Below are 13,259 nucleotides of genomic sequence, written 5' to 3'. Positions count from 1 at the left end.
CTCTGTCTCTCTCTCTCAAAAATAAAGATTACAAAAAATAATAATTAAAAAAAAAGAACAAAGTGAGTAGAGCAAAGTGCCAAATATGGGAGTTTATTGGACACAAACAGTAAAGGCACAGGCAGAGAAAATTAAGCAGTAAAAACAAAATAGGAAAAGTCAGAGTCTTCACAGGGGGCATGACCACAGAAGCTAAGAGAAAAAAATTCAAGGAGGATTAGTTGGTCAATAGCTGAAGAAGTTGGAAAAGAATAATGACCAAAATGAGGCCACTGGATCTATTAATTACTAGGTTACAGAGTAGTCTCTGTTGAGTGTTTAGGGACAGAACACAGATTACAATGAATCTGGGTTCATGGCCTCATTAGCATGGTATTAGGTACAGGAAATAAATATTTTATCCAGAGCTACATTAAAGTATGTTTTCCAAACAACAGTTTGTCTGCTTTTCAACTACAATAATTTTTTAATAAAACTATCTCTCTAAATTTAACTGTTATTTTCAGACAATTTACTTCAGGCCACACAAAACACTGATTTTAGCATTAAAGCAGAATACTATCATTTACCTAATAAATTTTATGACACACAAAGAATTTACAAAAAAAAAAAAAGAATTTACTATTACATTATATACTGAACCTCAATCTACTGCTTAAAAGAATATTATTCTTAGTAGATAAGCCTACCAAAGGACATTTTAGTACAAATCCAAGAAACAGCATTTATTTAAGAAAAATCTCTGTTACCCAATCCCTTTTTATTGGTAATATCAAACACAATATGAGACCAAATTTAATTTAAACATATTTATATGAAATGTGTATTTAGCCAGACCTATGTTTATACAACAATAATATGTGAAATATCCATATATATTAGTACAATCTAAAAAACAATCATTTGTTGAAAAAAGGATTCTTCCCCTTACAAAAGAAATCACTAATGGAATACTTTAAATAAATAAGAAACTTTCCCAGGATAATATGAAATTACAGTTCAATTCTTTATTTAACTTACACAAAACTTTACAGGAATACATTTGTTTAAAGCAAATTCATGAAGTATGTAATCAAAATGGGCAGTGAAAGGGTTTAAAAACTGTAAAGGTGGAGGGCACCTGGGTGGCTCAATCAGTTAAACCTCCAACTCTTGGTATCAGCTCAGGTCATCATCCCAGGGTGCTGGATGGAGCCCACATCAAGCTCCACACTGAGTATGGAGTCAGCTTGGTATGGAGTTATTCCATATGGAGGTATGGAGATATTCTCTCTCATTCTCATTCTCTCTCTCTCTCTCTCTCTCTCTCTCTCCCACCTCCCTTCCCCTGTGTAGCTCTCCCTGGCTCGTGCTCTCTCTCTCTTAAAAAAAAAAAAAAAAAAAAAGGCAAACTTATCAGTAGAATGTATCTATGAGATGCAAAATTCTGACTGACATATTTTTTCTGGGCTCTAAAACATCTATAGTGAAATCTGTCATATGCTCAAACCCAGGCAATTCCCATCTTCCTTGCCCTCCCCACCTTCTCAATTTGCCATGGAATACCCAGTGACTAGTTCTACACTAAGCACTCATCTGTTTTCTCCATCATCTCGATGGCCAACACAAGATATAGTTTTGTTTGAAACCTCAAGCAAAAGGATTAAAAGATACATAAAATCATCTACTCTCATCTTCAAGCCAATAATGATGGACAGGAAGAGCAGAGAACTAATACATTCCTCCTCAAAACACATACACATGAATACACTTTGTTCTTCCTCAAAATACCAAAAGGATAACAAACAGCAAATCATGCCCACAAACCAAAACACAGTTGTTTCATCTAATTTTAGAAAAAAAATAACAAGGAACTGGAGAACAGTTCTCTCTGGAATAACTCAATCCTCAAATCAAGGAAATTCAAAGAGCACAACATGGAAAAACCAACAGCCTCAATTCTCCCCTTTGGGATACTAATTCTATCAGCCCAAATCAAAATAAATACTATGTTTTTAGAAGATCCCAAAAAAGTCTGAAATTTCTCTTTTTCAAAAAAGACAAAAAAAAAGCCCACTCACAGAGAAGATACCTAAATGTACCATTTCAAGCACAGGTACTCTATGATTTACTCCAAACCTGTTTTATTTCTTTGTACCATATGCTTTTAAGACAAGCTTATAAACATATTTGTTTCTAAAAAAAAAAAAAAAAAAAAAAGACCCAATTATAATTACACCGGGAAGTATCCTTTATTTAGTCTCATAACCAGGTGTTTCTTATTTGATTAATTTGCTCAGTCCTAGACTATACGGTTAGTTCCTTTTCTGGAGGCTGTGAACAAGACCTAGTCTAACTGTACTTGAAACAAGTAGTCTCAAGTAATGTGCAGATGTCTCACAAGATTTGTTTAATCTGAGTAAAATCTTGTACTTCTTTTCCCTGAAACCTTCAAAAGTAGAAAGAAAATATAAATATAATCTAATTGTTTTTGGTGGGCAGTACTGCTCATATACTAGGGACCTTCATACCATCTCTTTAAGAAGAGAAACCCGTTTTAGTAATCCTCAGGAATTTGTCCAAAATAAAAGACATGGATTTAAACTTGTACCCAGAATTCAGGTTAACTAGGTAAAACTAGCATTAACAAAAGACAGTTGAGTAACCCCAAACTGCAACAGATGTATACAGAAATTTAAAGTGTCTTTAAAAGGACTTGGGGAGGAAGGACAATTATTTCACAACAGCCTTACTTCTATGAACTGTTACTACATTATGCTATCAAGAGTTCTGGTCTTTTTGCTATCAAGAGTTCAGATGAACAGGAGGTAAAAGTTCCATAAGGCAAAGCCCTCTTCTTGACAAAAAAAAAATTTTTTTTTTAATTTTTTTTAACTTAGTCATTAAAAGATTTTTTTCAGGGGCATGTGGGTGGCTCAGTCAGTTAACCATCCAACTCTTGATTTTAGCTCAGGTCATGATCTCACAAGTTCATGAGTCCATGAGCCCTGTGCTGACAGAGAGTGCTTGGGATTCTCTCTCTCCCTCTCTCTCTACCCCTCCCCCACTCATGCATACTTTCCCAAAATAAATAAAATTTTTTTAAAGTAATTTTCTATGAAAAACATTTACTCTACCAAACCAAGACTACCTAATTTCAGAAACCTCATTAAAGCACAACAATATATTAATAAAAGGATTTTATGCCAATGGACCTAGGTTATGTTTCTCATTGGGTTATATGGATCATCAAAAGTTCCTAAGGGGAGCCTGGCTGGCTCAGTCGATACAGCATGCAACTCTTGATCTCTGGATAGTGAGTTCAAGCCTTATGTTGGGCATAGAAATTACTTTTAAAAAAAAATAAACCCTCTTAAATAACTGTCCAATTAAATGAGAAAGCGAATGAACTATTTTCTAAGCATGTATAAGACAGGTAGTCTCAAGTATTTTTGAGATGTATCACAACTCTCAAAGTTATTTAAATTGTACCAAGGAAATGCTACAAATTCCCAAAGGTTCTAATCAATGCCTTATTTATTCTCCACTTGCTGCAACAAACCCACAATCCATCCTTTGCTCTGTTCCAGCCCTGGGAGGATGAGCCTGCAGAGATCACCACCTAGACTCCCCAGCTGGGTTCAAGCAATGCAAGCCAATGAACAAGACCGAAAAGAGGGAGGAGAGGTCAGGAACTTCCCCTCCCTCCCTCCCTGACAGTCAGGCCTGCCTTAAAGCCACAGTTCCCTGGGGCCCTCCTCCACAATTCCAGCTCTCAACTCTCAGCTCTGGTAATCTCTGGAGAATTAAGGGCTTCTCACCATTGCTATCCCCTGAGTGCTTCTTTCAAGCACCCCCACCCCACCCCACCAACCCCCCTCCACTTCTTGTTTGTTCTCTAACCTCGGTAATCTGTTCTTTTGTACCATCAAGGATAAAATCTCTTTCCTGCTAGGAGCTTGCCTGATGCAGTTAACAATACCAAGTCTGGTTAGTCCAAAATAGCACATTATCTAAAGAAATCCAATTTTAAAAGTTTAACAAGGTCTTAAGATATAACAAGGTCTTAATACAAGTAAGTACTACTTATTTGTAATATTGCTATTTCTATAATTGTTTAAAAATTAAATATAATCAGCTCACTTCCAAATGAAACTGGGTAAAAGCTGAAAAACTCATTGCAATTAAATTTAGGTGTGAAATTCAACACTGCACTGTCCTCCCAAGATAAATGCCTATAGACCACAAATAAGCTTAACAGGGGAAAAAAAATTGATGAAGGGATTCTGGTAACTGATATTTCACTTCCTTCTACCATACACTGTCTGGTTAATCGAAACAATTTTTTTTGTTGTTATTGTTAAAGCCCTCCCTAAGTACAAGATGAAGAAAAGTTTTAAACCAGTGGTTCTCAAATTTTGGTGTACAAGTAAATTCAACCAAGAAATTTGTCAAAATGCTAAGCCCAAGTTCCACCCACACCTTCCTGACAAGTGTTTCTACCAGTTCCCAGGTAATTCTGATGCACACCTAAATTTCAGAACTTCTTAAAACTGGCCAACTTCAAGATTCCACCCAAATCTCCAATACATTTTTTTCTCTTTGACTGAATATTTCACATTAAATATTGTCAAACAGGGGTGCCTGGGTGGCTCAGTCAGTTAAGCATCTGACTTCGGCTCAGGTGATGATCTTGCAGTTCATGGGTTCGAGCCCCGCGTCGGGCTCTGTGCTGACAGCCTGGAGCCTGGAGCCTACTTCAGATGCTGTGTCTCCGTCTCTCTCTACCTCTCCCCTACTCACTCTCTGTCTCTCAAAAATGAATAAACCTTAAAAAAAAATATTGCCAAACAAAAAAATTTTTAAAGCATAGTCACAATAATAATGCACACTAATTATATACCACTGTGAGATGTGTTTCACATGTATTATTATCTAATTTGGTTCTCACAAGAACCACACCAGGTAGGTAATATTGCCCCCATTTTACAGATAAGAAAACTGAAACCCAGAGAAACTAAGTAATCTGACCAAAGTAATGACCGGTAAAACCAGGATCACCTCTGGTCTGCCAGTCCCTCTTACCTATACACTGGACAAGCTAGTACTTGTACCTAAATGCAACTCTGGAGCCTCAGGACTGTCACAAAAAGGATTAAGCCTAAGGGCCAAGCAGTTAGACAATCAATAATCCTCCCTGTCCACTCCCTCCCCACAACAAGCTCTCCTGACTCCCCATCCCTCCTCACTCACCGAGGCCTTCCACTTACATGGTATGCTATCACATTGTGGTAGAACATCACAAATCTGTGTATATATCAGCACTCTTTCTACTCTTACCTACTGCATGCTAAGTATCTCCAAACTCCATTTCCACTGTGAGCCTGAGTAAATTTAACATCTCTGTGCCTCAGTTTCCCAGTCTATAAATTATGGGTCATAATACCAAGTGCACTAAGTAGTGATTAGCTGAGACAATGTACATAAAGTACTTGCTTGACATAGTATCTAACACATAGCAAAAGCAACAACTCAATAAACAATAGCTGCTAGTCCAACATATCAATCGTAGGTCCCATTTATTTTCTCCCAGCTTTGTTTCCTGAGACTGAGATAAAAAATGGAACATATGCTTACTTATCAGGAGTAGACGGGTAACAGTGTTTATAACTCAGTGTTACAATGCCAGGCATAAAATATTTCAGAGTAAATGAGTCTTTGAGTAGCCATCAAATTGTACTACTTGACAACTATTTCCCAACTTTAGGGTCAGGCCTGTTGATTACACACTAGTATGAAGAGTCTATAATTAACTTAATTCAAAACAACAATAAAATGTCACTCAGCACAGGGACTTGGTGTTAATTTATCACTGTATCACCAACACTTAGAACAGTGCCTGGCTCATAGCAGACACTCAAATATCTGTTAAGTGAACAAAGGCATAAAGGTACCAATGCAGACACACCTTAGCTCATTAGTGAATCTTTACAAAAAAACAAGCATAATTATCAAACCAGTATCAATGTGGCAAGTAATAAAAGTTATTTTCAAAATTCCCCCAGAATATTTTTCTCCTTTTTTTTAAGATGTGATACAAACACACACAAAAATCCAAGCAGGTAATGAAATAAACATATTTTTGTAAGTGTTCCATCCTGGGTTCTGTGTCCTAGAATTTAGTAGACAGTTCAAGTTTAGGTTGCTTCAACACTTCTGGATGCTACAAGGTCTCCATCTTATAACCATGTTTGTCTAGTTCAGGTTGTAACTGATTGGAGAAGTCATCCTCTACACTGTCATCATCCCAATTATCCTCCGAGACATGTGCATCTGAATCTTCGTCTTCACCTAAACCAGCCCACTCTTCCGCAGGGAACTCCTTGAACTCCTCATCCTCCTCCAAGAGACCCAAGCCTACAAGCTGCTTTTTCTCTGACACTGCGACCCTCCCCACGAAAAATCTCTCAGGCCCGGAAGAAAGTTGGAACTCTCACACTTCCTCACCGAAGCCACCCAAGCTGCTGCTGCATCTGAAGCCGGCCTTACCATAGAACTCTCCTTTCTTTCTTAAAACAGATGTGTGTCCTTTAAAAACTCTCCAACTAGAAAAGTTAATTACTAACCTCAGCTCCATGTGCTTGCTTCGGCAACACATATACTAACCTCAGCTCCATTAATCTACTAAAAATGCTGGGGCGCCTGGGTGGCTCAGTCGGTTAAGCGGCCGACTTCGGCTCAGGTCACGATCTCACGGTCTGTGAGTTCGAGCCCCGCGTCGGGCTCTGTGCTGACAGCTCAGAGCCTGGAGCCTGTTTTGGATTCTGTGTCTCCCTCTCTCTCTGCCCCTCCCCCATTCATGCTCTGTCTCTCTCTGTCTCAAAAATAAATAAACGTTAAAAAAAAAAAATGTTAAAGTAGTTCCATAATAATGCATCATGCTCATCTCCTGCTTTATATGAAGAAAGAAAAAAAAAAAAACAAACCTAGTAACCATTTAACAATTATCACTTTAGTGATGCTGACTTTTCAGAATTTCTGGAACCATTCAAACTGAAGCCACAAAATGAAGTCACCACTAAGAGGCTGACACCAACTAACACCTAAGAGATAAGAGAACTGTGATCTACTATGGGAATACACAGACAGAAGTTCCATTCTCAGCTATTCTTCTAGGCAGCCACCTATGTATCCTTCAACAAGTGCTTAATTTTTTTGTCCCCACTTTCTCATCTGCAGAGTAGGAGTAAGTTTATCATATCTACTTCAACAAGTTGTTTTAAGGACCAAATGTACACAAAATGATTTCCAAAACAATAAAGTGCCATACAAATGTAAGTTGTTAAATTTGATATAAACTTCAACAGATTTTAAATGGATGTTTCTATTTACCTTTCTTTTTATGTCTCTGCCACTCTTTGTATTTGCTAGATCCAAAGATCTGCCAGTACGCAGAAGAAACAGTTTCTGCCTAGCCAGGTTTCAAATATACTAGGCCCTCAGTAAATATTTGTTGAAAAGATGTTCATCCAGGGGCGCCTGGGTGGCTCAGTTGGTTAGGCATCTGACTTCAGCTTAGGTCATGAACTCACAGGTTTGTAAGTTCAGGCCCCGCATTGGGCTCTGTGCTGACAGCTCAGAGCCTGGAGCCTGCTTTGGATTCTGTGTCTCCCTCTCTCTGTGTTCCTCCCCCACTCACACTCCATCTCTCTCTCTCAAAAATAAATAAAGATTAAAAAAAAAAAAAGATATTCATTCACATATAAGAGAAATTTTAAAATTCTGCTATATGCAATACCATATCTTGTAAAGGTTAAGTAGCAGGTTACTTTCAAATAAAATAACAAGTGACGTAACTTATATAAAAGATGCCTGTGGTTTTCTCAAAAGCACCACCTTCCTTTGTGCACATTACTCAGCCTAGATATAAATATTCACCTATGTGAATATCACCCAAAGAATGTACTTCAATATTGTGGTTTCACTGGAGTTATGCTTTCTGCATTGAAAAAGACTTCCCTTCTCTTTAACACTAGCAAGATTTCTGAAGATGCCAGATTTTTTCTTCCAGTTTTACATTCTATGCTTCAGCATTTACAGGGAGAACTTTTGGTGGACTAGTGGTCACTTCTCAAACTACCAAGTCATTCTTACACTAAATAAGAAAAAAAGTTTAGGGGTGCCTGGGTGGCTCAGTCGGTTGAGCATCCGACTTTGACTCAGGTCATCATCTTGCGGTTCGGGAGTTTGAGCCCCGCGTCGGGCTCTGTGCTCACAGCTCAGAGCCTGGAGCCTGCTTCAGATTCTGTGTCCCCCTCTCTCTCCACCCTACCCCTGCTTGTGCTCTGTCTCTCTCTTTCAAAAATGAATGAAACTTTTTTTTTAAGTTTATTTTTGAAAACCAAACATGCAAAAATATTCCAACACTTACATTTTAAGATTATTAATAATGAATAGTCCACTAAATTTGTCAAATAAAAGCATAACTGTTTTAAATGGTAAACTTCCTGCGTCCTCTGAATATTATATAATGCCTCAAAAATCGAATTTAAGCTTATTTAATGTTAGTTCTTGATTATCTACACACACACACACACACACACACACACACACGGAGATGTGTTACAGATCATCCATTAATAATTTATATTAAGCCCTTGGATGATGGTTTTGTATTTACTGTTGAATATTAGTATCCTTGAGATGCAAAATTCCTAATAGTTCAAACCAAATAATGAAATATCTGTAAACACAGTCACCCAACTCAGCTGTCCTACCATTTTTCTTCTTTCTCATTTACCCAAATACAACTACATTCTTCTGTTGAAAGAACTCCTACTTTGCTACAAAAGATGGACTTTGCGTGCTCATTTTTGTCCTTTATATCTATTATAGTTTAAAGGACATTCCTGAAATAAACACAGGCCATAAAAAAATCGTCCTAACAGTACAGGTGACAATTTAATAATAATTTGAAAACAAGCCCCCAACACCAGGATTACACAGTTAATATCTGAAAGATAGCTACTGTATTTATGGGCAATGATCTTTCTCATTTGAAGAAAATATAAAGTTTTATCCTAAACAGGAACACTATACTATTCATTTTATAGACAATGAAAACCAGTGTTATTAATTCTAATTCCTATGAACCCATCAAAATAAAAAGTGCACAGTATGCATAATATTCTAGAATTTACATCAGAAATGATAAAGTGGGGTGCCTGGGTGGCTCCACTGGTTGAGTGACTCTTGATTTCAGCTCGGGTCATGATCCCACGATTGTGGGATCGAGCTGCATGTCAGGCTCCACACTGGGCCTGTTTAAGATTCTCTCTCTCTCTCCCTCTGCCCCTCTTCTCCCACTCACGCACATACTCTCTCTTTAAAAAAAAAAAAAAAAAAAAAAAAAAGGAAATGATAAAGCAACACATTACTGTTCAAAGTTGTCAACTTAAAAATGACAAAACAGAATTCAACATTAGTTCCAGAACCACATTCATGACCTATCTCATTCGCACTCCTGTGTGCTTTCTTCAAGTTACATTCTTTAACACAATACCAGTTCTGCAGGTTTATTTGAACGGTCTACCAAATGAACTGAGATCAAGGCAACCAGGTCCAATGGAAAGGACAGGGGTTTCATGGTCAGAAGACTTAGGTGTGAATGCAGACTTTGTTCATGTGAAGCTGTAAGACCTTGTACAAATATTTAATCCTCTAAGCTTAAATTTCCTCATGTGTAAGAGGACAAGACCACCAACCTTGAAAATTATTTTGTAAATCAAATCCCTTGGTTTGTGTTCTGATTATGGCAGATGCTTAATAAATGGGTGACTATCTTATACAACTAAACGGCCAGTTCACAAATTATTATAAAGTGCCTCATTAAGGGGATCACAAACTGTATGAGATTTATTAAAGCTGTAATACCTTTTTCAGATGAAAATGTTTTAATATACAGAAATGTTCAGAGGTTAGAAATCTTTTTAAAACTGACATTTTACATACCAAAGTAAAGCTTCAATGATCAACGGTGAAAATTAATTTTTTTTTATGTTTGCGGTACTTAGACTTATTCAAACCTCACATGCTCAAAAATCTTAAAACTCTATGAAAAAGGAACAGTACTTTAGAATCCAGAGACAGCCCAGTTATCTAAACAATGGGCTACATGATACACCACAGTCTCCAGGCAAAGTCACAACAGGATGAGAAAAGAGCCTTCAGCCACTCTCAGATTTCCTGCCCACTGTTATTTTAAAACTTGATCATATAAACATAAACAGAGGGGGAAAAAAATCCACTTCAAATGAGCTCCATGGGTTATGATTTATGATCTGTTTTTAATACCCTGAATTAATTTACATTAAATACTGCTATAGTTCATTACATTTTTCTTGCTCACATTTCTGGGCACTAATGAATAATATATGTATATTATAGTTTTATACAGTATATATTTAGAGTTTTTAATCATGATCATCTTTTCTTAAAGTCATTCATCATTTCTGTTACTCCCTCTTTAAAACTTAGTTTTGGAAAACAAAAATGTAACTCAAACTGGGAGAACGATAAATAGTATGTCACACAGAACATACAAACACAATGGGCAAATCTGCTTAAGACCAAAATGACTTCTGTTTACCACTGTGCATCTAATTCTGCACAACTTAAAATACTCAAAACGAGCTGGATATTTAAAAGTCAATGAGTTATTTTGAACGGTTGCATTGTTTCAAGCTCTGGCTACAGCCCAATTTGTAATGTTTCTAAAATTAATGATAAAAAACACCAATGTAATTTTTTCACTAAACAATTTCCAATTGTAAAAACACAGCCCAAGATACCCATGAAGTTTAGTTAATTTGTACAGATATGCCGTTTTGCTGCCAACCTTTGTACCGTGACCATTACCAGCCCAAGTTCAAGATTCACATTTTACGGTGTGAACAGTGTCAACTGAATCTTAAGAATTTTTAAAACTCTCAAACCCTGACTATATTTAGATACATTGGATCTACACCACCAGAGCATAACACCAAATGAAATTTTTATTTAGCATGTACAGCAATCTGTGAAGTTGAAATAGTGTTCCTAGTTGTTCACTAATATCTGCAGCTTAGGATACAAGCATTCCTCCACCGCAACTTTATACCAGAAAAAGCGTCACTTGTTTTCTTAAATTGTATAGAAACAGTATTTCTGACACGGGTGTTCTAGTAACAACCCTACCAAATTATTTCCTACTTAAAATCCCAGATTTTGAGCATTTTAATGGTTTTAAGGGGCTTTTGAACGTTAACAAATATAAAAAACTCTTGTTCAGTAGTACGCATATAAATTAACATACTCAAAATACTGGACAACTTAAAAACTAAAACCACAGCTTTAGACAGTCCCAACCTGGTCTCCTACCTGGTTAAACTATTAATTTAATATTGGCTGGCACCTGATCCTCGTATCTCAGAACAAACGTCTCCATTCCTACACTGGATTTTAAGCTTGTTGACTTAAGAGAAAATTATCACGGAGTGTCCAAGTCAGAATGGGACACCTAGTGCCCTGCTTCTACCTGGGAGCTAGAGAAGATACACAAAGGTATCCTGGTGACGATAAACCCATGAAAGGAGACTCTCATTGTCCTGTGGAAATGAGAACCAGCCCTGGCACTACTGTGAGTCGCCGCCGCCGCCGCCCGGGCCCACCCATCACCTGCTTCACCCACACGCGTCCTCGGGAGGTGAAACCAGCCGTCGTTCCCCGGGCTGCCCGAGGAGGCCCCGAAGCAGGGCCCGCCAGGGGAAGCGAGGCCCTGACGCTGACGCCCCGAAGCAGGGGCTCAGGGTCACTCACCGGTGCGGACGCGAAGGCAGGTGCGCGGCGGCGAGGCTACCTGTGGCCGGTGAGGTGAAGGGCGGGGTGGGAGGTGATGAAGTTGACCGAAAAGGCCGACGACGTGAACGAGTTCAGAGTCGCGGTGGCGGCGGCGGCGGCGACAGGGCGGCGGCGGCGACCGGGCTCCGGCTCGCTTCCTGCTCGGACAGATCCCGGGTCCGTCTCCGCCCGCCGGCCGGCGCCCCGCCGAGTCCCCGGCCCCAGCGCGCGCACGTCACGGCTACGGAGCGCCCGAGGGGGCGGGGGCGCTGCGAGCCGGGGCGGGCCGACCGGGAGCGCGAGCGCACGAACGCGCGCTCCGAGAGGGGGCGCTGGGCGCCCGCGGCCGCCCCGCCCCTCCGCTCGCCCCCCGAGGGCAGCGCAAAGCCTCCAGGGCTGAGGTGGGCGTCCCAGGGCGCCGGAAGGGGCTGCGGCGGAGCTAGCTTTCTATCCCTGTTCGTCCCGCTGCGACCCCGCCTTCTTCGCCGTGGGGGCAAAGCAAGTTCTCTCCGGTCTGGATGCGGTGACTGCGCAGTCTGGCAACAGCAAGAATCAGTTCAAGGAGAAAGTTGTTCAGGGCTGGGGGCTAGGACGCCGCGTTTCGCTAGAGGGAAGGCGGGAACAACACAACGTTGTTGCGAAGGGAAGATCACTGCTGCAAACTAGGCTCCAGTCTGAGTTGGCTTGGGCTGGGCTGCGCTACGGAAGGAGCAACCTTGCTGTTCTCCTTTGGGTAGCAGAGGGTCTGAGATGGAAATTTTGCGTTTCTCCGGCCCCCGCCACTGCCGTCACATGTATCTATTAGAACACGATATTCTTTTTCGCTTAAATTATACTGTTTTTATAAGTAACATACTTGTGAATCATATTTGAATATTAAATATGAAGTTCCTATGCAAAACGGAATTATGAAAACATACACCGTCTTCACAACGAAAGAAGCTTAAGAAAATGAAATGGTAATTGACTGTAATGCTAAATATCTCCAATGAAAAAAGAGTACTTACATATGAGAATTACATTTTTTTCCTCAACATTTCTGTGTAGCAACTAGGAAACTTAAGGAAATCGACACGATTTTGATAAGAGACAAGTTTCAAATACTAAATTTTTCTACAGTTCTTTTGGTGGAAAAACTAAATTATGATGAGATATTTTAGCATACGACTAAAACAAGAAAATATTAGGAATAAAATAGGGAAGTAAGAAAGAGGAAGAGAAACCAAGAAAGGAAATAATTTACAGCAACCTCAGAAATTCAATTCCAGATTGCCAAGAAGTAGGTCTTAAGTATATAAAACTAGATTTCAAAACAATTGGAGAAAAGAGAGAGAAACAAGAACAAGAAGGAGAGAGTAATTTCAGTTCACTGCTTTGACTTCATTTTGGATTTAAGATTATAA

At 39.2% G+C, this 13,259-nt stretch overlaps 2 protein-coding genes across 5 annotated transcripts in view; both read right to left on the bottom strand.

Moving 5' to 3' along the window:
* MYO6 (myosin VI) overlaps nucleotides 1-12,065 on the bottom strand; it is a 145,768-nt gene extending 133,703 nt beyond the window's left edge. For 3 of the 4 annotated variants that reach the window (XM_049652883.1, XM_049652884.1, XM_049652885.1), the window contains exon 1: nucleotides 11,836-12,065. The gene's annotated coding sequence lies outside the window, so the exon portion shown is untranslated. The remainder of the gene's footprint in view (nucleotides 1-11,835) is intronic. The other variant, XM_049652887.1, reaches the window with a different exon arrangement.
* LOC125939091 (26S proteasome complex subunit SEM1-like) lies at nucleotides 5,957-9,625 on the bottom strand. The gene is made up of 2 exons (XM_049654639.1): nucleotides 9,542-9,625; nucleotides 5,957-6,469 (listed from the first exon to the last, which is right to left on the bottom strand). Exons 1-2 carry the CDS (start codon nucleotides 9,623-9,625, stop codon nucleotides 6,203-6,205), a joined length of 351 nt encoding a protein of 116 aa, XP_049510596.1. The 3' UTR covers nucleotides 5,957-6,202.
* Nucleotides 12,066-13,259: the final 1,194 nt, after the last annotated feature.

This window comes from Panthera uncia (genome assembly GCF_023721935.1).
Source record: "Panthera uncia isolate 11264 chromosome B2 unlocalized genomic scaffold, Puncia_PCG_1.0 HiC_scaffold_24, whole genome shotgun sequence".
NCBI classification, from domain to species: domain Eukaryota; kingdom Metazoa; phylum Chordata; class Mammalia; order Carnivora; family Felidae; genus Panthera; species Panthera uncia.
Note: the sequence above shows the minus strand (reverse complement) of the source record. Positions and strands in the feature narration are given on the sequence as shown.

Excerpts from the sequence above, each read along its gene's own strand:
- LOC125939091 (XM_049654639.1), bottom strand. The coding sequence starts at position 9,625 with ATGAAACCCCTGTCCTTTCCATTGGACCTGGTTGCCTTGATCTCAGTT. Across the intron at positions 6,470-9,541 it reads CAAATAAACCTGCAGAACTG|TTCCAACTTTCTTCCGGGCC; the intron begins GTATTGTGTTAA and ends GAAGTGTGAGAG.